The following is a 26,817-nucleotide window of genomic DNA, read 5'->3' on the forward strand; positions in this document are numbered from 1 at the left end:
TTGGAGCAAATCGACTATTTATTAACATATATACAGGATTTTCAGTAGGTCTCTCTTGTCGACTGTCCTAGCCGAAGAAAAAGAACAATAATATATATAGTATGCATACACAACAAATGCATGCAAATGTTACAAAAGTCATAAGTGGAATCTCAATTATGCATTTCCCTTTCATGGAACGATCCACATTTAACGTCAAATTGGCAAGGGCCCGACGTAAATCCATAGGAATAATTCATTAAAAGCCTCAATTATACAACTGAAGAATATGCACACCCAGCTTCATACGATGGCTGGCGGGAACCGTCCGGAATGTGAGAGGCATTGGCATGCAGAGCACTTTATTGGCAGGAGTGACGTCAACCAAGCTGTTTCCAAATAGAAATCAAGACGGAGACGTGCATGCAACGTGTGACCAAGTGCACCATGGCCTGTAATGACGGGTCTGCCGACGGCTCAGATTGAGTCCGTGCATGCAACCCGCATCCATCAGTGCGAGGCGGTCCGCCTGGCCAGTTTTTCCACGCGCTTCACTTACGAGGACGTTGGGGAAATAAACTGCTCGTTCATACCACCATAAAGTTATTGTAGAGGCGGTAACAAGATTAGACATTTCTGTGATAGTTGGTGGCTAGTTCAAAAGCGCTTCCCGCTACATCTTGAGTAAAGCGCAGGTTAGGCCTACAACACCAAGCAAGCAGTGTACTGTCAGCCGGCAGAACGCACATCACTGCAGAAATCGTGCCAAAGGTGAACATTGTGCTTTCTTTTTTTCCTTTAAGATACGAATTCTTAGTACAGATACTGCTACTTGCTTCTGCGTAGTGACAGCGGTTCTAGAGAAAGTTTGAACAGAAAGACATGTCCTGGCATGGCCGTATATTGCGCGCTGCACATCTCCGAAGGGTTGGAGTAGTCATATTCCTGGCGTGTCGTTCATATAATTTTTTCAAGATTCATCCGGCATCTACTTAATGTGCAGGAACAGAGCGCTTGCATGCCTTGTCTAAAGCTGTCTCTTCCACGCTGAAAAGCCTGGCTGCGCGCGGTCTCATAAGTCTCAAAACATGAACGCAAAGGGAAGATCGTTTACTTTGGATGACAAGAAAATAATCACAAGATGCTATCTTCAATAACGCCCAGTGAACATTAGAAAACACTCCCGATCCTTGCTTTTATGTGTCTGCTAACATGGTACATAAGTGCTGTTAACAGTCTGGTTCATAAATATAATCTTCCGTGCGCTCATCTGAGCAGTCGACTACCCTTAAGCAGAAATTGGGTAAAGCAGTATCTCACTATAGTAGGAAAATTCCAGTAATATTTGCAGGTTATTCCAGTGCCTAAGTGTCCCATACAGATAGTTAGGAAATACAATCAAGTTTACGAGTTTTGTGAGCACATGAGCTTACCCAATCTATTCATGCATATAACAGACTATTGGCTTGAACAGATATTTACCGCCGCAGGTCACAGCACTTCTGTGCCAGGTAGCGCGTCACCTTCTTGCGGCGCTTTTGCAGGTCCTCAGCCGAGCAACCCTTCTGCTTCAAATAGTGCCAGAAGGAATCTGCGCAGATGGGGTAATAAGTAATGTTAGTGTGGTTGAATATAAAAAATGAGCAGATGCTGGGGCAGTGATCGAATAACGAGCATTAATACACCTAACATAGGTCGCCAGTTCGAATCCGTGCTGCGAGATAGGCTCTAATTTAACTACTAAGTTTATGTTGAACGACAGGCTGAATCGTATGACACCATCTGGTACATTCTGTGCCAAACGGTTCACCCACAAATATTACACGAATGTCGAGACTAAGCAGCCAGACTTTAATGCCTGCCAGACAGATATACATATACTGATCGACATAGTTTAGTTTCGAGCTGTGGTGCTCGAACATCACACTGCCACCTGTTATTATTTTATTCCATTATGTAACCACCTCGGTTCCCATGACAACTGCTTGGATACACTGCTGCATTGGAGGCTGCCATCTTGGATTCTATCCATGGAATCAGCACAACTCTGAGGCTCAAAACGCAACCAGGCTCAGAACGCAACGCTCTAAAATTACTACCTCGGGCCAATAGCTCTGGGGAACAAAGCTTCAGACACTGGTGCATAATATTACACTTCCGATACACCCAGCAAAGCGGTAGAGAGAAAAGCCCTTTAATGAATAACAAAATTTAGCTGGAGTTTAAAAACCCACTTACACTCGCGTAGGTTTGGGACTTGGGGGAAAAACAGGAGAGAGGTGCAGCAAATTGCAAAGGTTTTCAAGAAATCTCAAAATTTCAAAAATTATACGGGCCCTGAATTTGGGATGGCATGCACGAAAGTGGAGACAAATGGAGTGACGAAGTTCCTTACACAGAGTGTGCATTGATGAGGAATGAAGTGGTTTTAGTGCTTATCTGGGAGATTAACAGCAAATAAAGTTTATTGCGCATCTCTGCTGGCTATGAAAGGGTAACCGCCAAATTCAGAAGTGCGCCTCAACTCGACACCCCATCTCCACTCTGTGGAGTGGAGAAAACAATTGCTCTTCCATTTGATGGGCAGTTAGGATTGAAGAATGCTACTCGGCATTTTTGCAGACGAGGAGCTGCTATAGAAACCTTCTTCCAACCCCAGTCCCTCGAGGAAGCATGAACGGCAAATGAAGGTGAGAAAAAGGCGAAAAATTGCCTTTGGCTATAAAAAGAGCATGGCATGTCTTTAAATGTCTTTTGTCACGTTGCACCCACTGATCTCCACTAGGGGAGCTGGATGCCGCATCGGGCGATCGAAAGTGAAGCCACCGGAAGTAAGTGGCCTTGTCCCGGAAGTCAGCCTTTGGCAGTGCATGAAATCGGACCTCAGCACGGTTTTTCAGTTCCAGTTTTGTTTTCCCACTTAGCATTTCGTCTTTTCGCCGTTCTCGTCTTATTCCATGACAATGCCTTCCTGTTGCGCCGTCAACTGAGCGAGGAAACCAGCGGAATCTTCGGGAATGGCGTTTCAAAAATAAGGGCCCATTGCATCTCAATGGGACTACAGTAGCAGACGACAGGACGCCGCTACGCACAGCAAGTATGGAGCCTCGTCTACTCGGCTCGGTGTCGTCTCGTTTGCCTAGCTTCGCCAACTGTGCTCTTTACTGCGATGCTTGTTCCCACGCTCAAGCCCAAGTTATGCTATCAATGGGGGATAAATATAAGAAAGAATAGACGAAAACCTTCACCAGGCAGCTGACATTGCAGTGACAATTTTTCCGAATAATGTTTAGACAAAACCGGAGCGACGGCTAGGCTACTATCTGGTGAGGTGTCGACGGTGTTCGGTTGGTTCACATTAGCGCCTCCAAAAGGTATGGTACTGCTTTTTCGACGGAGCGTGTCATGTACTGTTTCGTATTGTAGCAAGTTAAGCCTGAATGGTCTTTAATTCGTGGTGCTTGGTGCAGTTGACTTCTAACAGCGCTTCTCACGCGCACTGCACCATTCGCCTTTCTTGTCAGTCGTTCCTCTCGCGCTGTGCCTTTTCTTTGCTGCACGAAAATTCGGTTTTAAGGTGACCTAGCCTCATCGTCATTCCACTACTTCTCCTTTACGCTCGGAATACAAGAACCAGGCAAGAACATAGTGTTTAATGCACGTACCCCTTTGCCGAGGCAGGGTGAGGCCTGCATGCCTGTTTTCTTCGCTTTCGCAGAAATTACAGGGTTCTGCACTGTTGGGACTGAGGCATCCCACCGCTGCCACCACTGTTGGGACTGGGAGTCCGAGCCAGGAAACGGTCGAGGCGACGGTGAGTCAAATGAACTTTATGTACAGTATGTACAAGGGCTTTTACATGATACAAGGGCCAAGAGCACCACGGGCAGCACAAAGACGAAGGGCGGCCCCGGCGGCGAGCGTAGCTCCGGCGTGATGGCTCTTCTGCTGCCCGTCTGCTGCTCGGGTTCAGCGCGGCTCCGCTTTTAAAGCCGCTGGAAACGGTTACGGCAGCCAGCCGTTCAAATCCTCCAATCACTGGCCACCGTTCAAATTAGACCAATGGTCGAGGGGCGACGGCCGATGACGCGTCGGAGGAGCCCGCACCGACGGAGAGGAGGGAAGGAGGAAGGGTCCGTGTCGGCGCCGGCGTGGCTGGATGAGTCACGCTGCATGTCGCGACTTGTCCGAGAAAGTCTGGGCCTGCTTTGAGCGTCGGCGAGCGCGCAGCGCTTGTTTAGACAGGCCCGCCAGCGAAATGTGGGCGCCGGCACGACAGCACACAATGCTCACATTTCTCGCGTTAGCTTGCTTGTTCCTTTCATATAACAGCAGACATCACACGAAAACAACGCAAAAAACTGAGAACGAAAGGGCGAAAGACACGACTTTTTGCATTGAAATACACAGCAGACACCCGACTTCCGGGACAAGCGGTCCAACTTCCGGTGGCTTCACTCGCGCTCGTCTCGGAAAGCGGGAATGCGGCATCCAGCCACCTAGTGGAGATCAGTGCGTTGCACCACATTAAAAGCACAAAAAACCTCACCGTTTATTAGCCTAGTAAACCATCTTTTGCAAGCTGCATGAAGAAAGCAACAGAAAAACTACCGGAAACGTTTGCACGTCTGGCAACCTTTGCCGCCAATGATGTAGCGTCTATGTAGGGATTTACTCATCGCATGGAAAACTGCCACAAATGGAGTAAAAAACTGCCGTTCGTCAACTTGTGGGAGCTTTCGCTGGCCTGCAGAGGCCATCGGCGAAACTGAGAAGTAGCAAAATGGGTTTATGGGGTTTAACGTCCCAAAGTGACTCAGGCTAAGAGGGATGCCATAGTGAAGGGCTCTGATAATTTCAGCCACAGGGGGTTCTTTCATGTGCACTGACATCGCACAGTACACGGGCTTCCAGCACTTTGTCTCCATCAGAATGCGACTGCCGCGGCCGGGATCGATCCTGTGTCTTTGAAGTCAACAGCTGAGCACCGCAACCACTCAGCCACTGTGACGGCAGCAGAAAAAGAAGATTCCCCAGAAGCGAACAGTGCATGCCAGTTTGGAGCCCAGGGGGTTTCTTTTGAGCCACACTGTGTCGTTCTTAATGGATCTCTAGTGCTCCAAATTTCCTGGACATGAGAAGATTTCTGGTACTGCCTCCTTCAAGAAGTAGGACTTCCAGGAATGCTCTGGAGTCCCAGTATAAAGCTTGGAAGTGAACCCCCTGGGCTGTAAAACTTGTGACAGAGACTGTACCTTATACAGAACACAATGGGCCACATTGCAAACTAAAACAAAAAAGTATAGGACACTAGTAAGAGTTGGTGATGAAACACATGCAGCTGAAAGCAGATTTATTGAAATGCATAGTGCACTGCGATAGTCTAATGATTTTAGCTTACCTGACACTGAAGCCACCTTCACTGGGGACAGTGGAGGGTACGTTTTTGTCAGCCCTTTCGACAGGGCATTATTTGACAGAGTGCCTGTCAGGCTCCTCTGCGCCTGTGTTTCGCTGCCCCACAGGGACACGGCCAACTGTTTACAAAAGGTGGAGTTCATTGCAGACCCCAGCAGCCGCTCCCATGTGCAACTACTTAAGTAATTGCCATGGCCAACATGTACCTGAAGAACAGTTATGAGCAAAGCATAAATGGTTTGTAATATTATTTTAGATACAGAGCTCACTTGACCTAAAACTCCGCTAATATCAGAATACCTATTTCTGTGGCCTATGAGGCAAAACAAAAGACATGTAAAAGATGTAAGAAATATGAAGCAGAGTTTTTTAATGTGATTCCTGAGGAACAGCTTCAGATCATCTTTGCAGATGCAATCAAGCACCTCTAAATCTTCACTTATTCATCCTAGCAGTAACCAAGTGACAACATATGCCCCTCACAATTTGCAACCTTTTTGCGGAACATCGCAAGACCAACAGGCTAAGGACTGCTGTCAGGTGGGCGAGTTGGTACTCATTCTTTGCAGCAAACAGCACAGAAGATGGCGGTCTAAAAACAAGAAATATATATGGCACAGCACTAAATGCGTGACAGAAAAATACGATTATAAATTATTTAGCGGTCAATAGTGAGTACCCCATGGTGATTCATGCATAGTGTCTTCCGGCCGCATCATTGTAGAGACGAAAACATGCCACAAAAATTAAGTGCCTTACTCTTTTAATAGCTACACGGCTGGGAGTTTGACTCGAACATGGCAAGCATGCGGAAGGCAGCAAATTCGATGTGGACAAGTAGTGCGTTCGGCGACGGCACAACCAAAAGGATGGATGCATTGAGGAACACAAGCTGCAAAAAGCATGCTACCTGAGGCAAGTCATGCCAGTTTCCTGAACCGGAAGAACAGCTGCTCTGCTATGTGATAGAAGTGCAGATCAATGGCTACGCGTTGACAACAGACATGCTGTGCGATTTCTTGTGGGACGAGCATGCACCAGCCAAGAGTAGGAAGACTCCGTGAGTAATGACTGAATGTAGAATAAATGCCATTCGCTCCCCTGTTGGCGCTCCCCTGTTGGCGCGTATATGGGCGACACCCTGAAAACCGCAGCCCCTACACACGTTTATGCAGAATTCAATGTGGACGAAACCACTCTTATCTACAAGCTGTTGCCAAGCAAGATGACACATAACGAAGATAGCTGTGCAAGGAAATGGAACAAGAGCATAAAAGTCATGAATGCGGCAAACATGCATAGGACAGAGAAACTGCAGCTCCCTATTATAGGAAAGGCTCTCAAACCTCACTGCTTCAAGAATATCCAAATGCTATAAGAAGGGGTGTGCGAATAGTGGTTTTTTGATTCGAAGCGAATAGCAATTTCTTCGAATAATTTCGAAGCGAATAGATCGAATAGTACTTCTGGCACTAAAAATAAGGCTAAATGACAGTAGGCATTTCTAAAACCATTTATTTTCCTAACACACGATGGCATTACATACTGCATATGGCTTTATTTAAAACCATGCTTCAAAATTTTAAGAGAGCACCTAAAGTGAGTTAAGAACAATTTTTACCGGTTTGGAAATAAAAAATTATAACACAAAAATACCGTCTGCTTTCTAATAAGAAATTGGAGATAAAATATAAAAAATTGCAGTATAACAGAACGGTACCAGTAGTACAACCAATAATTGAAACCATAGGAGTAACTGCACTACACTGCAGCAAGAGCACTGAGAACAATAATGAAAAAAAAAGGACATTCTGCACTACCGGTGACCAGTGGTCGAACGGGTCGAATGTCCAACACTGAGCTAGGCAATCACGTTCGGTGCACCGACTTGCCACTTGCGTTGCTTGCGTTTCTATAGTTTAGGATCCTCACTTCTTGGCTTGGATTGCGCCTTCTTTTCGGTTACGCCGATCGGACTGCTGCGTCCAAAGATGTTAAAATGGAACATAGGCTGGCCGGACCTCCTAGAAGCACTGGCAGCATCGCACCATCGCGTATCCAAAGCTCCCACAGCACCGACAGGTTGGCCGTACTGTCGGGGACAGAGCGTTCAGGACGCGCTGCCCATGGATCAAATGCATCGCCGTCACCTTGCGGCCGGAGATTGGCGCGTCTATTTCGCTATCCGAGGGGTGCTCGTAAGGAAACATCGGCTCAGCTCTGTCTCTCTTGGGTTTAGTGCGGCTATCTGGCGCTCTTCCCGGTCTATGCCGTCACTCAGACAAGGCGTGTCGTACGATGCATTTTTTTTTTTGCATTTCACTAGCAGCACACGGCTGCTGTTTGCCGGAGCGTTTCTTCGTTTATCAAGCTGAAGGATCGGAACATCGTTCCGGTTACATTCCCAGACTAGCAAGAATGGAAGCGGCTGTACAAAACTCTCGCGCCGCAAGCGAAACGTCATTCGTACCGCTCGCGCCTCCTAGCGAAATTGTCCCCGGTAGTACCTCCGAGCAGCACTTAGGATCGCGCTTCCAAGAATGCTCTGAGTTGCGGCGACGGAATGCGGCACACCACCGAAGACGGCTCAATGCCCTGATTACGACGGCGTTCCGCTCCCACCAATGCGCAAGCAGTCAGAATAAGCAAGAAAAGACGCAAGTCATAGATGGATGCGATCATTTCGTTCTACTAAAGTTCGTCCGCAGCCTCCCCGATGCCGAGCGTTAACGGCAGTAATCCTCAACGGGTGCACAATAAGCTTGACGTTATCACACGCTAAATCAAACCTAAATGTTCTAACTAGAGAGGACGTGGTAGCACTCCACAGACTGCCAGCAAAACCAGGAAACACACCAGGGATTATAATGCGCTGTGCTCGCCAAGAACTTAAGAATGCTTTCATGGCTAAAAGGAAAGCTTTGAATGGACCTGACGAGAAGCGGTACATCTGTGAAAATATGACGTCTCGGTCTAAGAAGCTGCTTACATTCGCTAAAGAATGGGCGAAAGGAGCAGACTACAAATTTGTGTGGCACACAGGCGGCAAGGTTCTCGTGCGCAGGGCTCCAGGTGAAACAGCCACAGTTATCAAATGTGAAAGTGACTTAGACGCTCTACATTCGTAGACGTCCTTTCTAGTTTGTAGCTTTTTGAAACTTTCTCTCCTTATGGACAGCTTGCAATCTATACCAAAAGAACAATGGTTCACTCTTCATAACTTGGGTTCAAAACGACTGAGCTGTGTTCATATGAATGTCCAGTCACTAAATAAGAAAATTCCAGAGTTGGAGGCCTACTTTGCTGGCATAAACATACACTGTGATGTTGTTATGTTTAGTGAAACATGGTGTAATGAAGATTCTGAGGTATTTAGATTGCCCAATAAAAACACATTTTATTTGAACAGGACATCAAGACGTGGCGGAGGTGTTGCAATGTTGATAGATGACTCTATGAAAACTGATTTGCTATCTGATTTCTGTTCGGTGACCGATGACTACGAAATGCTCTGTGTTGAAGCCAATTGTTTACTTTTTGCTACATGTTATCGGCCCCCTGATGGAGACCATAGTGCATTTTTCAATTTTCTTGAGAAATTTTTTGTCTTTGCAAGTCAGAATAGGCAGAGAGTTATTATTGGCGGCGATCTCAACATTGATATCAAAGGTGCTACTCGCAAATCAATAGACTTTGAAAGACTACTTGCATCCTATGGATACGCGAATGTTATAAAATCTGAAACAAGGATAACTTCCACGTCAGCTACTTTACTTGACCTTTTTATCACAAACTACGATCTGCCATGTGTCTCCAGTGCCGTACTAAGCTGCTGTATAGGCGACCATATGCCAATATGTATGTCCGTTAAAGCACCCGAAAGAGCACCGAATACGAAGAAAGCATGTATAAACTTGCAAAGCATCACTGAAAACTCTCTAGAGGCTTTCCGCATCGACATACAAGGTACTTGCTGGGATACCGTGTTTTTACAACATACAGCACAGGAGGCTTATGATACCTTCATAAGTCACTTTGTGACAGTATACAGGAAACACTTTGTCTCTAAAGAGCAAAAAATAAATAAAAAGATTCGTAAGCCTTGGGTAACCAATGAGCTTTTAAGGAAAATTAGAAAACGAGACAGGTTGTATGCGAAATTTCTAAAAACTCGAGAACCCTCACATCTCAAATTGTTTAAGACCTTCAGAAATAAGTTAACTAAGGAGTTAAGAATAGCAAGAGACGCGTATTATATTCAGGAACTTGTATCCTGTACCGGACAGACGGCTAAACTCTGGAACAAGGTAAATGCTCTTACAGGACGGAAACAGAAGGGGGAACAACCACAAGAGATTTCGTTAAATGGACGCTTAGTGAGAGACCAGGAGCTTGCTGATGCATTTAATCAGTACTTTGTAACAAAAGATACAGACCAGAATGCTCGTCCTAGCAATGACCTCACAGCACCCAGAAACAATAATTCCATTTTTTTCGCGCCAACTGACAGTGAGGAGGTGTGTTCCATTTATCTCAACCTTAAAAATTCACGCAGCTGCGACATGGACGACCTACAGATACGGCCTGTTAAATATGCCATACGTGAACTCGCCCCTATACTGGTGTACATTTATAACATGTGTATCTCTTGCGGGGTTTTTCCCGACAGAATGAAAACCGCAAGAGTAATTCCTATTTTTAAAAAAGGCGACAAACAGAATATAAAAAACTACCGTCCAATATCGATTCTCCCCATTTTTTCTAAAGGTTTTGAGAAAATTATCCTCAGTAGGCTGTCTTCATTTTGCAGTAAACACCAGCTTATAACCGAAGCACAGTATGGATTTCAGAAAGAGAAGTCCACAGAACTAGCGCTTTTAGATCAGAAAGAGCACATATTAAGAAACTTTGAAAACAAGCTTTTAACTCTCGGTATATTTGTTGATTACACTCAGGCGTTTGACCATATCAATCACAATATTCTCCTCAATAAACTAGAATGGTACGGCGTAAGGGGCACACCTCTCGCTTTATTATCTTCCTACCTCAAAAACAGGCACCAATTTGTCTCATTAAGCGAATTCAAATCGCAAACCCAGAGCATAATCTCAGGTGTACCACAGGGAAGTATTCTCGGGCCGCTACTTTTTAACATTTATGTTAATGATATAGTATCGATTTATCAAGAAGCAAAATTTATAATGTACGCAGATGACACGAGTATTTTTTTATCGTCCCGCAATTACACAGAATTAATAAGAATGGCAAATGAACTTCTCGGGAGACTTTCGATTTGGTCGAAAAAAAATTGCCTACAGGTTAATTGCAGTAAAACAAAAGCAGTAATTTTCCGAACTCAAGGAAAAGAAATCCCACAGTACCATAATATACTGTTCGAGTCTATGCAAATTGAGGTTGTTAACTCAATTAAAATTCTTGGTGTAACCTTCTCCAGCAGCCTACAATGGGACGAGCATGCAGATTCAGTCCTCAAGAAGCTAAGCAGTACGGTTGGTATGCTAAATCGCAATCGACACATTTTTCCTACTTTTGTTAAAATACTTTTGTATAATGCCTTGTTTGCCTCGCACATTAATTATGGTCATTTAGTATGGGGTACAACGACACAATCAAATCTTAATAATATATTAATCATGCAGAAAAGGGCTCTACGTATTATTGCCAATGTATCCTTTACGGAACACACTGAACCACTCTTCGAGAAGTATAACATAAGAAAGATTCACGACATTTACACATACAGACTTCTGCGGGATTTTTACTATAGCAGCAGGAAACATAATTTTACGTTAGTGAAAATCGCGAACCTGCATCAGAATGTACCTGCCTACACCACACGCCGCGCAGAAATATGGAATGTTTCGAGATACAGAACTAATTATAGCAAACAGATGCTTGAGAATAATTTACCAAGGTTGTTAAATTCTCTAATTGAAATGGGTATCGACATTCTAAGCATGAACCCGTCAAACTTTAAAGCCTTCATACGCTCCTATACTGCATAAAATGTAATATAATATATTTTTGTCTTTATTATTTCCTTAATACCTCTGTCTCTCCTTCATACATATTTGTGAATGTTTCTATGTTTTGTTTTGGGCTTTCTTTATTCACTTCTTGTGTTTTGATGAGCTGACTGCCACCGCCGCTCTGCCAAGTGTACACCAGGATGCAGGACCGGTCAAGCCTCCAGGAGGCTTTTTGCCTGCCATCCTCGACATTATATCTGTATGGTGTAATGTTGGAATAAATATTTGAATATTTGAAAATGAGCCCTTCCCATTGAAGTAAGTATACACTTCGGCGGCATCAAGTCCCCGCGCTGCCGCTGAATTTTTCTCGCCTCCCCCGGTAATATGACGGCTTGCTTCAATGCTGCCGAGAACAGTCGCCCATGTTCGGTAACCATGATTCGTCACCTGATTTAGTGAAGCGGTAGTGCGGTAGGACTGCGTGTTTATTTTCGCATCTGTCCTATCAGATAATCTTTTCCGCAGCTCTATTGGAAAAAAAAAGAGTGTGTGGGGGTGGGAGGGGGGGGGGCGATGAACGAGGCGAAGCGATGCACGCGTTCGAATACTTGCGGCGTCCGAGCTCATCGATAACGTCACCGCCAGCCAGAGTATATAAAGGGTTCGCTGACAACAAACATATAAAGGTTCGCTGGCAACAAACTAAAGGGGTGATTGTGTATCTGTCCTCGCTTCGGCGAGCGCGGCTTCGGCCGCTTATCTGATTTTTTCAGCAGCATCCGCTCCGGCGGACGCAGTTGTTGCTGCGACGGGCGTCTTGTCTTCCCTTTTTCTCTTTGCTCTGATCTCTTACCTCACCTCGATCTGCACGTGGCAGCGGTGGTGGCTTGGCTCGAGCCAGTAGCAGGCCCGTGCAATTTCTTTTTCATCCTTCTCTCAGTCACAACAACAACAACAACAACAAACTAAGGGAAGAGGTGGTGACGAAGCGCGGCTACGGCCGCTTATCTGTTTTATCAGCCAGCGTTCGCTTTGGCGAACGCGGTTCTTGCTGCGACGCGTGCGTCTTTTCTTTCCATTTTCTCTTTCTTCTGATCTTTTAACTCTCCTCTATCTGCACGTGGCAGCGGTGGTGGTTCGGCTGGAGCCAGTTGGCAGGCCCGTGTACTTTCCTTTTCATTCTTCTCTCAGTCGCAACAACAACAACAACAACATAAACTGAGGTTTCTTGTTTTGAAGCTTACACGACTGTCGGCTGTGTTCTTCCTTCATTGCGTCTGCCTCGACCCGGTGGCAGCGACGCGGCTTATGGCAGCCTTAGTGCGCAGGTTCGAAGACGGCCAGAACACAGGATCTTTCGCAAGAGCTCGTCGCCCTCACCTTTCTTTCGTTTGTCGCTGGGTTCGCACCCCGGCCTGATCGTGATTTGCGTATTGACTGACCCCCGAGCGTTGAAAGCGCGATAAAAAAAAGCCATCTATGCGGCAATACTCGGAACCGAAACCACATAAAGCAAGCGGGCAAGCGTCCCAGTAACACTATTCGCGCGAGACGAATACTTCGATATTTCGAATACCGAGAATTCGGTTTGAAGCGAATATCGAATACCATGCTATTCGATCGAATATTCGAAATTATCGAATATTCGCATACCCCTACAATACACTGCAAATGACAAGGCAAGGATGACGCAGGAAATATTCAAAGCAGTGGCTGACAAAGCACGACCCTAAGTTCGAATTAAGCAACAGAAAAGTGCTCTTGATTACAGATAACTGTTCCGCGTACACAGTTCACGTACAGCTGAAGACTATTAAGCTTGTGTTTGTCCCGTCAAACACCACGGCAGCATTGCAGCCAATGGTTCAGGGCATCAATAAGTATGTAAATTTTTAAACGAACGATCACGAACTGTTTCTGTCACTGCAGCTTCAGTGTGGCCAATGTGGGCCCAAGCACGGAAGCAGCTAGCAAGCCCAGTCAGTACAAGATCATCCCTGCAGGACTGCATGATGCACAAGAGGGCAGCTTCAAAGGCTTGGTTTGGTTTTGTGTGGTTTAACGTCCCAAAGCGACTAAGGCTATGAGAGACGCCGTAGTGAAGGGCTCCGAAATTTCGACCACCTGGGGTTCTTTAACGTGCACTGACATCCCACAGTACACGGGCCTCTAGAATTTCTCCTCCAAAGAAATTCTAGCCGCCGCGGCCGGGATCGAACCCGCGTCTTTTGGGTCAGCAGCCGAGCACCACAGCCACTGAGCCACCGCGGCGGCTTCAAAGGCTTGGTCAACGCAAATAGAAGTGCAGTGGTATGCAGTGCTCTAACCAACATCGTGCATGTGACTAGAAAAGAACCTGTCGTCGGTGAAGAACACGAGAAAGACGAGGGAGAAGAGGCGTTGGTGCAGCCCTCTGCTTTGCAAGTGACGGAGGCAACTGGTGTCGCGCGCCTATTTTGCAGTTTTGAGGAGGGCAAATATCATGCTCTGCATCACGTTCACGCTTCGAGAGACAAGGTGATGACTATTACTTTCACAGTAAAATAAGCAGTAAGTCACAACAGATCATCACCAATAAATATTTTGAGTTGCAAGTACTTTCTACCATGATCTCAATTTTGGCTTTTTTTTCAATGACTTTTGCTTCTTAAAATAAAACTTAATTTAAACTCATTATCCTTGTGAAATGTGAATTCAAAAACTTTTACTGAAGTAAAGATGTGTATGTAACCGAGGAACAATACTAAAATTTTTCCAGGTCACAAGCATTGGACACAACCATAACACAAAAAAAGGCATGCATGGCATCTAATATGCCAGTCAATCAGTACCAACTCGCCCAAATCACAACCTTCATGAGTGTAATATGCCTCAAGAAATGATTTTTCTTCCCCTTCACTGCTGACAAGTATAACACGAAGAACTTGGCAAAATACTACCCACCTCTCCTGCTTCATTTAGGACCCCAACAGTTGGGTCAGTCTCTTGTGCTGCCGGCCCAAGAGCTGCACAAAAACAGTGGGATAATTAACAACCAAAAAACGTAGTTTCTTTTTCTATTGGCTCGAAAGACTGCTTCATTACGTGCTATGCTATTTGATCCTTTGTATGCTGCAGGAACTGGTTTCCAATGGTTTATGATAACATTCGCACGGTAGTGACGGCAGTCTGACAGACAGTGAAAGGCTTTCAATAGATGTTCTCTATTCGGCTGCCTTGTGCCTACAAAAACTTGACTTGGCGGTGGCATCAAAGGTCAAATCGACGACTGCTTTCGGCCGCACTCAATTTATAGCTGGCAAACAGCTTATGAGATAAAGGGACGAAAGCAAGCACGACAATCTGAAGCAACATGGAAGCAGTTGCACATGGCTGCGCTCATTTAAGAATGATAAACCTAGTTCCATCTCGCGTCACATTGTGATAAAGCTGCATGCCGGCGACATTCAGCACGGACAAACATTACAACCTCTCACAGAAATGTCACAGGCTGCTATCTTTCTCAACACCAGCTGTTGTATCAAGTTCTAAGTTAAGGGGAGACGAGGGTCTTAAAACAGACCTTTTTATTTGTGGCTAGAATGTCATGAAAGTTTGCACACAGATGCGTTTTTCTCTTCTGATTTCAAAAATGTAGTCATAATTGAGCTTGTAGTCTTAGATCAAAAGTTATCTTAAATTCTAGAGTGTAATTAGGTAATTTCTTGCGCAGCTTTAATGAACTCTCTCAATGCATTTTGTTGCTTTTAATTACAAGAATTGATAGCCAGCAAATTCCCATACCCGATGACATTCTTAAATTTTTGGTTTAGGCCACGTATAAATAGCAATTTACAATAAGCTTAACGAGTTGCCGTGTAAAATAGTGTGACCTCTTACTCTCGACATAGTATGTCAGGATGACATGCCTTTAGAGAAAAACGAAGAATGTCATCGGGTATAGAAACTCTCTGGCTATCTATTCATGTAAATAAAAGCAACAAATTGCAATGATAAAGTTCATTAAAGCTGCGTAAGAAATTACCTAATTACATTCTGGACTTCCCAAGATCTAAGAGAACCAGCTCAATTATGATTGCATATTTGGAATCAGAATAGAAAAATGCATCTGTGTGCAATATTTTTGATTCCAGCCATAAATAAAAAAGTTAGTTTTAAGACCCTCGTCCCACCTTAAAAAATTGGGTAGGAGAAAATATCTCAATTTACTAACTTGTAACATGTTTCTCACTCTTTCTCGAAGGTTGAGACCCTGACTTACACTCGAGCACTTATTTTCAGTTCATGTGAGCTTGAAAAGAGAAGAGTACTGTCAAGTTACAGGAAAAGCTTCACTTTTCAAGACCACAAGTCCCGCTGAAACTGCAATAGAATTTAAGGCCTCAGCCCTTCCTCACAGGTCACATGAGGAAAGCGTGCTGTGTTTATTTTACAAACCAGCCAGTTAAAAAGGTCCCCTCTACGGCTGCGCCAGTTGAAATCCTCTCTTAAGATCTCGTTAGAGGGGAATTGCTGTTGAAGATAATTGTAGGATGCTTGACGTCTTGCAGATTCGTTTTGCTCAATCACATTGCAAGAGGACCCTTCTGGAGAGGTTAAACTTTTATAGCAATTAAAAGCACAAAGGAAGATACAAGCAAGGAGAAAAGATATTTACACTTGACTGGCTCGTACTTCTACGTGACGAAACCAGCCCTCGGTCCTGCCGAAGCAGCGGGTTTTAAATCCTATGTCCCCGCTCTCGGTGAGAGAATAACCAATCAGGTACTGCACACACATCCACCCAATAACGTATTGGGGAAAGAAAAATACAACCAATGAATGATTGGGGAAAGAAGGTAACCCCTCGCGATACGGTACACATATGTACATTTTCTACGATCACTGCTGCGAGCTTCGCGAACATTCACTTTCCCACTTTCCCAACGTCCGGTTGACTCAAGTTCCAGGAAAGCCACTTCAATCCATCTGTTTCTCATCGTCGCTCCTCATGCCTGCAGCTAGCGTGACAATACGTCAAAGCACGCCGCTGCCGACATAGCACAAAAGCCACGCGCTGTGACGCGGGTAAGCTTCGCTGTACACACGTGCACACAGGATGCCACCTAACGACTCCGTCCATGAGGGGAGTTTGACGTCTCCCGTAATCCCCCGCCATTCGGCGCCCGCCGGGTTGACTTCTCCCGCCGGGTTGACTGAGCCCTTTCTGTGCGGTTGTGCGGAGGGCCTAAGAAAAAGGACGTAATGGGCATTCCCATAAAGCGACCGGATGCAGCAAACAAAATACGGCACCGCGAACTTCACTCAGCCTTTCTTTTAAATGACCCTCTAGAACTGGGGATGGAGGATGTACCTGTGCAGCCAGCCTATCTACATTACTTGCAGGGCCAAAGATGGCTCTGGGCCCCTATGGGCATTAGTACACCCCATGCATTATTGATTCTGAACATAAAAGCATCGCTAATTTAAAATTTTGGATAATTTTAAGAACTTGTGCCCACAAAGACAATTGGGCACAATAGACATTCTCCCACACTGAACCGCTCAGCGGAGAGCACACTTTTATCCCTCTCCCATATGTCTTCACTTTAGTTCATCTGAACTGCCCTCTGTCCCATTTTCCTGTCTTCGGCTCTCAACCCCATCTAAGAAGGGATGACTGTGTCAATGAGCAGCCGCCAATGAGTATCCCTCGAGTCGAGAGCAAATAGTTTGAAAAGAGCTAGATGTTAGGCTAGTTGGATTTGACAAACTATACATATTTAAATATGATATTTTTAGTGCAACCAGGTCAGCAACACAAAGAATGAAACACTCTTCTATTGCTGGTGTTTGTCTTTCGTTCATCGCGTTTCTGTCCTGGTTGCGCTAAATAAGTATAATTTGTCGTAAATAGTTTTCTTCCAGTCAGACGAACCTTGACCTTCTTGGATCCTTCATGATGCGCATCCCACAAAACTTGACGTTATCTCCACTATGCATGAGAGCACATCAATGAAACAGCTGCACGTGATGCAGCGAAGAGCTCCCTTCCCTATCCATGAGGCCACCCTTCAGGACAGAACATGCTCTGAAGGTTGCCCACAACACGATATTTGGTCACAAGCGAACCTGCATGCTGCCAATGGCCTGCCGAAGCTTGGTAATCAGAAAAGCCGGCCACACATGAAATTATATGTTCCCAACCCAAGTTACGCCTGTTTTTACTTCCAAGGCATTATTACTGACGAGGGAAGCGTGGAAATGCATCTAAGAATAGCTTAACATATTTCTGATCCTTCTTTCTTACGTTTTCTTCAGCGTACAGTCGGGGACAAAAGTCTCCGGACCACGTGTTCCTCTAACGAAGCCGATAGCTCTGCTATTAGTCGGCTGCTGGAGACCACACTTGTGGAGGTACAAGTTTTTTTTTTGTTCTTTCATCTCCACTAGTGCGGTATCCAGCCGCTGTCTGATAGCAGAGCTATAAGCTTCGTTTGAGGAGCACGTGGTCCTGAGACTTTTGTCCCTGACTGTACATACCTTTTGACCGTCTTGCCACCGGCTGTAGGCTGGAGCCGGCAACAAAAAGCGCTTCGCATCCAGGGTCGCTTACTGTTCACGAAACAAGAATGACACATTAGTCAGTTGCATTCAAATATCCTACCTTCTAAAATAATTTTCAAATGAGGAACAATAGCACAGCATTTCTACACAGTGCCAATCCAACACAATGACAATCTTGGCAGCGAGATAACAGTTCACATGGCCTGTAACGACTATTTCCAACTTTACAGGAAATATCCAAGGCCTGTCATGCGAATAAATGGCTTTGCTATGAAAACAAGCCATGCACGTCTACAGTTGTGCCTTGCTAATATGAACTCAATATGAATGCAGTGATATAATTGGCCGAAGCTACTTTGGAGCCGCAAAAAATGCTTTTTGGTGCACAAAAGTGATTGTTTGGCACAGTCAAACACATACTGTATTTTCCAGTGCATAAGTATTTTTTTAGCTTTCTCATTGGTGCAACTTATATACGGTGAAAAAGGACGTGCCACTATGCACCATCTTTTGCCATTTCTAGCAATTATGTTCGAAAAGAAAATTGATGACTAAAAGAAAAAAAACAGTTGTTGCAGTTTTCATGTAGTGCGATCCACTACCGTGATCGGCTTACGCGGGCACTCAACTACACCTGTGCAGTGGTAGGCATGTGCTCCCCATGTCCATCTGCGCAATACCTAGATAGCTCACTGCGGATGCACTTCACGGTAATGAACAGTTGTTTGGGGGGGGGGGGTGCCGCTGGGCGCCCCCTCCCCCATACCAAAGAAATACTAAAGAAAGCCATACTAAAGAAATAAAGCAAAAATTCTATGCCACGAACAACGCATTTCCAGCGTACCAGTCGCGCGCTACTGCCTCTTCGATTTAAAAGGTCAAGCAAGATGCTACAAACTTGCGCAAGCATTGAGGAGTGCCTTTACACAATACAGAAACAAAAAGCTATTAAGCTAGCAAATTTCCACATGAGGGACCCCTGAGTACCTCAGGGGACCCTAGGCGCTGCACTGAAAAGTGGCGAAGACGAGCGACAAGCGCAATTATAATCTTGTGCAAGCACTTGCGCAACCGAGTGAGAGGTGGCTCTCTGCACTGATGAGTCAGCGGCGTGCTGCTATCGCAACAGCACCTAGCGGCATGAGCTCAACAACCGATGAGCGGCAACTAGGAGGGACAGAATTTGCGCACTCACAATTAACAAAGGACTGGCATGCGCCGAGCACCGGTCTCTTCACCAGGTGCACGACCGCGATAGTGCGCAGTGATATGCTCTCAGCTGCTCCAGCAACCATGCGCGATGGATCAGTGACTTTTGCCCCCGATAATACATATTAACAAGGCACGGCTGTATGAACAAATGCAGTGCTTCCAACAAGAATATACCTGCTATCTGACAATATTTAGTGAGATTCATTCACTTTAGGGAAAATCAACTTGGCTTAGCTGGACTCTGTCCAGAACAGCAGTAGCAGGACCAGTGCATGGCAGTGAAATGATGACATACTGTACATTTCATACTGCTTAGAACGGACAAATTAAGGCTGTAACATTAAAATTCTTAAAATCACCAGCAAGGCTGCAGTTAACAGAACTCCTGCACTAAGGTGAACATGTGCCTGGAAAGCATAAACGCATAAAAAGTTCATACCAGCTGGCTGCGGCAGAGGTGAAGCTGGGCCGGCATGATGGCTCGGAGTCCCAGGAGCAAGTCTAGGGACTGGAAATTTATTGACCACATAAGATCATTTCATTTTCAGTGAAAGAGTTTATATTTAGTGAAAGCTTTGTTCCTTTCAGGAAAAATCAATTAGGCTTGGCTGCACCCTGTCCAGAAAAGCAGCAGCTGGACCAATCTATGCCAGCGAAATGATCAAATAATGTAGCGCATTAACACAATTCTAAGTCGACCCATTCTTTTTAATTTGAAAATCTGAATTAGTAGGCTCGACTTACAATCGAAACCAAACCATAGCGCCATAAATAAAGGCGAAAGAAACTAGATACCAGGTATGCGCGTGGTTCCAATTTTATGTTTGCATTCGACCATCCTGCTTTTTTTTTCAGAAGGCTTTTGCTTTTACTTTCAACAATGCATTCAGCAGTAAAAAAATGCCGATAGTTGATGGAAGGGCCGAAGTTCCAATCGCGACGGCATTACCACTCAGAATAGCAGCACTTCTGGGGAGAGTTGGTAGCTGATGGAAGAGCCGACGGTGCTCGCATGTAGTTTCTTTGTGACTTTGTTTGACGCATTTGACAACTGCCGGCCACGTTTTACCATTTTTTAATGAAGTGCTTCATCAATCACCATTTGTGCTCTGGGTCCGTTAAGCGTCCAGCGCTTGTTGACGGCTACATTTAAGATGGCTGCCATTCTTTGTGCTGAAGGAACGAACAACTACGTGCCAGGCTGCAAGTTCGTTATCTCAGAATGAGTGATACAGGCAGGTGTGGCAGCTGCAGTGAGGCAAAACTTGCAGTTGTTCCATGTGATATCGTGCCGTGGCTGTTTGCGAGTGCAGGAGTTCGTGAACAACCACGTAATTTGGTTGTTTTCGCAGTGAGGGATTTACCTGGATGGCGGTATTAGAACGACGTGCTGTCAGACCGCAGAAGCGACGACTAAGGCAGTGCTAGTGAAGACAATGGAGCAAGTGTTGATGAGTAGCCCAGTGACTGACACATTTTGATTTTGGAATGTGACCACGGCCATGCCTGCATGTGGCTGCCAATAGCGGCTGACGATAAGTGGCGGTGGCCAGATAATTCTATCACATTCTACTTTTAAAGGCGAAGCTTAAGCAACCTCCAAGTTTGTTTGCTTTTTTCTGACACGCAATACGGGGGTCAACTTACTATCATGCAAATTCGGTACATTTCATGCTGCTTAGAACGGACTAGTTAAGGCCCTAACATTAAAATTCTTGTTGCAGTTAACACAAATTCTGCACTGAGGTAAACAACATCAGGGTGTCTCAAAAGCATGAAAGCACAAAAAGTTGATACCTGCTGCCTGTAGCGGAGGTGAAGCAGACGCAGTCTGTGGAGGACTGCTGCTGCTGCTGGCACACTTGCTAAGGGTCTCAGAAGCACGGTTGGGGACTGGAAATTTAATGACCACCTCAAATCGTTTCATTTTTAGCGAATATCTCTGACATTCTGCATATTCTTCTATTTTTTAATTTAGTTTTATGCAACTTGACTTCCCTGCATTTCCCTTTATATTCTGCCTGGCTTAGTGTTTTTTGCATCTGAACTGCATCTTGCATACACTAGTGTTATTTAGCCTTCCACTCTGTATCAGTAAATGTAACTGACAGCACCCAACTTTTCCAGTGCAATGGAAAACTTGCACCCCTATTACACGACCCCTTTAAACACCATTTCAACTGACTGTCATTTCAACTGAATAGCAGTAAGCTGTGTTACAAGCCAGTGCCAACAGCTATTGAGATCTGAACTACACTTGAATTTGACTAAAGTCAGCGGCCCAAATTGAACAGGTCCACTGATAAGATGGACGTCAATGGACCTGTCACACTCGCCTAGTCAACAGAATTTCTCACAACCAAACACACAAAAGGCTGTTAAGAGTAAGTTAATCAACAACTTTGCTTGAAACTGCCCATGTAACAGGGGTATTACTGTCTAAGATGCTAGATTCTGCAACAGCTTTGTTAGAAATGCTGCAGAATATTTTTAGAAAAAATTTTTCAATCAGTGGATGCACCCGTTTTTATGCATTCCAATTTTGGAAACCATGTCAGAGTGCACAATTGCATACCAATTGCATACCAGGAAAAGTAATGTACCAAAGTGTAATGCAAACCTGACCTTCCATATAACAATTTCAGTTTTAGTATACAGCAACATCCATTTGAGTTTTCATGCCCGAAGTTGTTATGGCGCAGTGACATACGCCTCGTCGACAAGTTTCAGCGGATCATGTTTACTGCTTCATCCAATAAATGCAAAGAACTGCGACGCTGTCTAGTGACACAAGCTCAATGCACTTCATTGCCAATGTAATGAGCATAACTTTTCATTGAAATGCACACTAGAGAAGGCGTAAACTATAATCAAAGAAGAAAGCATTGAGCCTTTTGCAACAAATCAGTAATGTTTCACCGAGTTGTAGTCACACGGTGGGATACACCGATAATGGCAAGGTTTCATGGAAACATAGCACTTTAGTTTGTTTTATGTTTTCAATGGCAATATAAAATTATATTCATTGTTCCTTGGCACTGCAGTGCTCATTTTTTAAAATATGAAGAAATATCGTTCCTTTCCACTAAAATTTCAGCACATTTTTATCAATAGTAGGTTCCCTGAAATTAAAAAAAAACATTTCGAACAAAACCACATCAGGCATGATCGGCAATTTTCCCCAAGAAAATTGGGGGCAAAAGCAACAGACCCCACCTCTATGTTCTGGTCCTTGCAGCTCGGCGTGGGAACGCCACCTGACAAAACACTTTTGGCATCGAAACCGGCACAGAGAACCTGTTTCAACACCAGAAGTGCTTTTTCAGGTGGCACTCTCACTCGTTCTTTTCGGCTGCGGTGGAATGAGACAATGACTTGCTCACAACGACCATGCTTTAGGTGTACTCCAAGGATGACATGTTGCTTCAGTCATTTTTGTCGTTTTTTTTGTTCACACAGTTGGTCACGTGGGCGCTGGCCAGTGTAAATAGTGCTGTAATCTAGATTCAATAGCAAATGCTCAAACACCTGCAACCTCACTATGCCATTCTGCGTTGCAAAAGAGCTTTACGAACCTGCTGCTCCAGGTAGTCTTGGCTGCACACATTTCGCACTTAGTTGCCCATGGCCGGATTCCAATACGGAAGAATCTGGGAAGAATTTACAAAGAGAAGCATCAAATTACTGAACAGACATGCCAGGTTCAGAACACTGAAGATGAGCACACAAATTGTACAGAAATGCTCCCTGTCTTCTCATACCTAAAATTACAAAAGTAGAATCAATTGACAGTGCACAGCTGTCTTGATGCAACCTAAACACTGTGCAGCTGTTTTTCACATGCAGTTCTTGAACTGTTTAAATCCTACTAATAGTGAGCACCTCCTGCAGGAAGGCAGCCCTTTTCCACTGTTAGCCAAGTATACGAGGTCTGTTAGAAAAGTATCCGACTTTATTTTTTTTTTTTGCGAACACCTGATGGATTTGAAACAAGCGCGCTTGCACCAGCCGACCTTGAACCTTCGTGCGCATGCACGAATTTTTTCCGGCTTGCTGATAGCGTCAGTCGCTGGGACGCAGCGTTAGAGTGAGGCAGTGCGCAGTGCTCTCGTCGGTTTTTTATTACCAGAAAAATAGCGGAGCGACAGGAGCAGCGCTGCTGCATCAAATTTTTCCTGAAATGGGATGACAACCAAGTGGAAATTGTTCGGAATATTCAGTGCGGCTTTCGGTGAAGATGCTATGAGCAGCACACAAATTAAACAGTGCTACAATTGGTTTAAAGATGGCCGCACATCGGCGGAGAGCGAGCCACGCTTCGGTCGGCCATCAACATGCCGAAATGACTAGGTCATTGCCGAAGTGAACGCTGTGGTGATGCGGGACCGTCGTGTGACTATCCGTGAAATCTTGGAAGAGGTGGACATCGGAAGCTTTTCTGCACATTCCATTATCCCCGAAGATTTGGCCATGGAGAGGTTGCGGTGAAATTCGTGCCGAAGCTGCTCACGGTGGAGCAAAAGCAACTTCGTGTTGAAGTCTCGCAGGACATGCTAGATTACACAAACAGTGACCCCGACTTCATAAACACCATAATCACTGGTGAAGAGTCTTGAGTGTACGGGTACGACCCGGAAACCAAATCCCAGTCGTCACAGTGGAAGCATTTCATGTCACCGAGACCAAAGAAGGCCCGCCAAGTGCGCAGCAGTGTCAAAGTGATGCTGACAGCTTTCTTTAACTCCCTCTGTGTGGCACACCACGAGTACGCACCCTACAGGGTCAAACAATGACCAAAGAGTAGTATAGGGACGTCCTCCGTCGCCTACGTGGTGCTGTGCGGCGCAAGAGACCGGAGTTGAGGTCAATAGGAAATTGGCGCATCCATCACGACAATGCTCCTGCACATTCCTCACACTTGATTCAGACCTTTTTGGCGAAAAACCAGACTCATGTAGTTCAACAGATTCCTTACTCTCCTGATATGGCCCCCTGCGACTTCTGGCTGTTTCCCAAAGTCAAGAAGACATTGAAAGGAGCGCGATTTCAGACAAGAGAGGGCATTATGGCTGCAACGACAGCTGAGCTAAACTCCATTCTGAAAGAGGCCTTTTCGGAATACTTCCAACAATGGCAGCACCGCTGGGAGAAGTGTGTGGAGTCCCAAGGAGACTACTTTGAAGGTTATTAGGTTTCCAACGCTCCAGTTATGCCAGTTTTTTTTCTTCGCCCAAAGGTCGGATACTTTTCTAACAGACCTCGTATAGCATCGCAAAAGCTGTCACTTCGTGACCAAAGGTGAAAGCCTATGCGAAATAGCAGACGGAGGGCACCCCCTCACAGAGTGGTGCAAAAAGCAAACTTGCTAAACAAGCAAGCGTTTACAGCACAAATTATTCACATACCTTATCAAAAATTTTCGCACAGAGGGCCTTCTGCAGCTCCTTGTTGAGGCTCTCGAGCTCTTTAACTCGTGCCTCCAACTCCGCAACCTTGGGCTGAAGGTTTATTCTCCTTGTGCCCTCAGTACCTTCCATGTCGCTTGTGTGCTCCATTAGTTCATCTTCAGCCCTTCTTTTTGCCAGGGCCCTAGCCCTGGACTGAAGGTTCATCTTGGTCTGAAAAATAAAGACGTGCTTAGTCAAATTCTTGGTCCTTCACCAAATGAAGTGGATGTAAGCTCTTTGCAAGCAGGATGAAATACTGACTTATCAAACGAATGATTTAGGCCTTATGGGGCTTAATGTCCCAAAGCGACTCCTCTAGCATTTCGTCTCCATCGAAATACAACTGCGGCGGCTGGGATCAAACTCGTGTCTTTCAGGTCAGCAGCCGAGCACCATAACCACTGGTCCTAAACCTTTTCCCAAGCATTTTAGCCCACGGAAAGCGAACTACCCCGTCAAGGGGCAGCTTGTACCCCGAGAAAACTGGTACAAAAATGAGACTAACAGAAACTCCTCTGGTTAGACATCACATTAGAACGTGACAAAATTGCAACCATGAAAATTATAACAAGTCATTTCGCCTCCTGTGCAGGAGCTTTGTTCACAGTGAAGTGATAAAAGCTGTATTGGATTTAAAGAGAGGGTCAGGAAGCATATGTACACTGGGGGTTTACTTCAGTCGCTGCCATTCAGGGTGTCATTAGTCATATGCATAATTACAGTTCTGTTGCAGGCTCAGGTGAGGAAAACTTTTTTTTTTAGTTGGCAGTATGCGCAACCACATCCCCCCATCAAAAGTCGTAGGCAGATAACACACAGTGTTCGGCAAAACCACTGAAGGCACCATTTTGTTTCCAAAGCCATTATGCTCTTTTCGGCGCATCACATTTCCACCTCGCTAATGCAAACACAGAGAGTTGAGCAGAAAACGATAGGGCAGACTGGCTTGTAGTGACATACATATGAAGGCTATGTTGTCGGCATCATTTTAGCAGCATACAGGCATCAAGCCAAGACCAACAGTAGGCGAGAGGGCACGGTGAAGCAGTATTACGAGCCCGAGGAACTGAGTGCACATGCCCCGCTATCCACTGATTACGACGAGGGGGCTGGATAAACGCAATATCTGAGACTAAACAACGACAAAAATGGCACAGAAAGAAACTGGAAGCACCTCTTTCGCCTTCAAACAGCAATACCCATGAAATTAATCAGAAATTAGGAACAGATTCTTTTCACAGCAGAAAACTAGACAAGTCACTCTCGCACTTATTGCTTCCTAACCTAAGAATAAATGAAGCCTCAAGAAGCTCCCCTGCTAGTTGTCGTTTAGAACGGCCAAGAACTTTTGTTTTTCCAAAAAGAGGATGACATTTGCAGCTCAAACAATGCTTAAGCAGGTTGTTAGAATGAGATGATTTAAAAGAAGCAGCGTGTTCAGTTAGGCGTTCACTGAAGCAACGACCGGTCTGCCCTATTTAGACACTGCTACAACTCAGAGGGGCCTCGTAAACAACACCAAATTTGCACGCAACGAACATGCATGGTTACAAGCTTGATGCTGCAAGCCAGTCTGTTATGGCTTTGGCTTGCCAGTGCGCAAAGGCTCGACAGTTTTCGAGGTGCCTAGAAAACAACATCCACACCAAACTTGCTTGTGATCCTCAGTGGACAGCTGAGCATGCATTCAGTTCCTCGAGCAGCTCTTTCCTCATTGGCGTTACATAACCCTCCTCGCAGCGCCGCCCTTCCTCCTCTGTTCTGAGGGTGTGTTCGTCGTATTTTCCCGTTTTCGTTTGTTTACTGGATGTTTCTACTGTACTGATCTGTGCACCTTGTTTGAATTCTTCGTAGCGGCGACTTGAGTTTTCCCGCGTTGAGCTTACACTGACACCGCGAAAACGTTACCACGTTCAGGAACTGCAGGATAAGTGTTGCATTTGGCATTCGAGGGAAAAGGCAAGAAATTAATTTATGTTTTGAGCAAGTGCGGCAGGAAACAAACTAGATGCAACATCACTATTCTCTCTGTAGACTTTCTGAGAGCTGGATGGATTCCTTCTAGGACTGTGGCAAGCAGTAGGTCAATTGCACACAAATTTATTGCCCTCTGGTGCAAAGTAAGGAGTGCAAATATAAAACTGAAGTCGCCGCTACGAATAATTCAAACAAAGTGCACAGATCAGTGCAATAGAAACATACAGTAAACAACCGAAAACGGG

The 26,817-nt window shown here is 45.2% G+C and overlaps 1 protein-coding gene across 1 annotated transcript in view; it reads right to left on the reverse strand.

Annotated features, from left to right (window-relative positions):
- Window positions 1-1,457: 1,457 nt before the first annotated feature.
- Window positions 1,458-26,817, reverse strand: part of LOC149356178 (uncharacterized) — a 28,315-nt gene continuing 2,955 nt past the window's right edge. The window contains exons 3-7 of the mRNA XM_089576271.1: window positions 24,554-24,766; window positions 22,771-22,798; window positions 14,334-14,395; window positions 5,381-5,603; window positions 1,458-1,570 (exon numbers count right to left, since the gene is read on the reverse strand). Of these exons, the coding sequence (XP_089432397.1) occupies window positions 1,458-1,570; window positions 5,381-5,603; window positions 14,334-14,395; window positions 22,771-22,798; window positions 24,554-24,766 (639 nt within the window). The remainder of the gene's footprint in view (window positions 1,571-5,380; window positions 5,604-14,333; window positions 14,396-22,770; window positions 22,799-24,553; window positions 24,767-26,817) is intronic.

This window comes from Amblyomma mixtum, chromosome 3, assembly GCF_055824585.1.
Source record: "Amblyomma mixtum isolate Tamu chromosome 3, ASM5582458v1, whole genome shotgun sequence".
Taxonomy (NCBI): Eukaryota; Metazoa; Arthropoda; class Arachnida; order Ixodida; family Ixodidae; genus Amblyomma; species Amblyomma mixtum.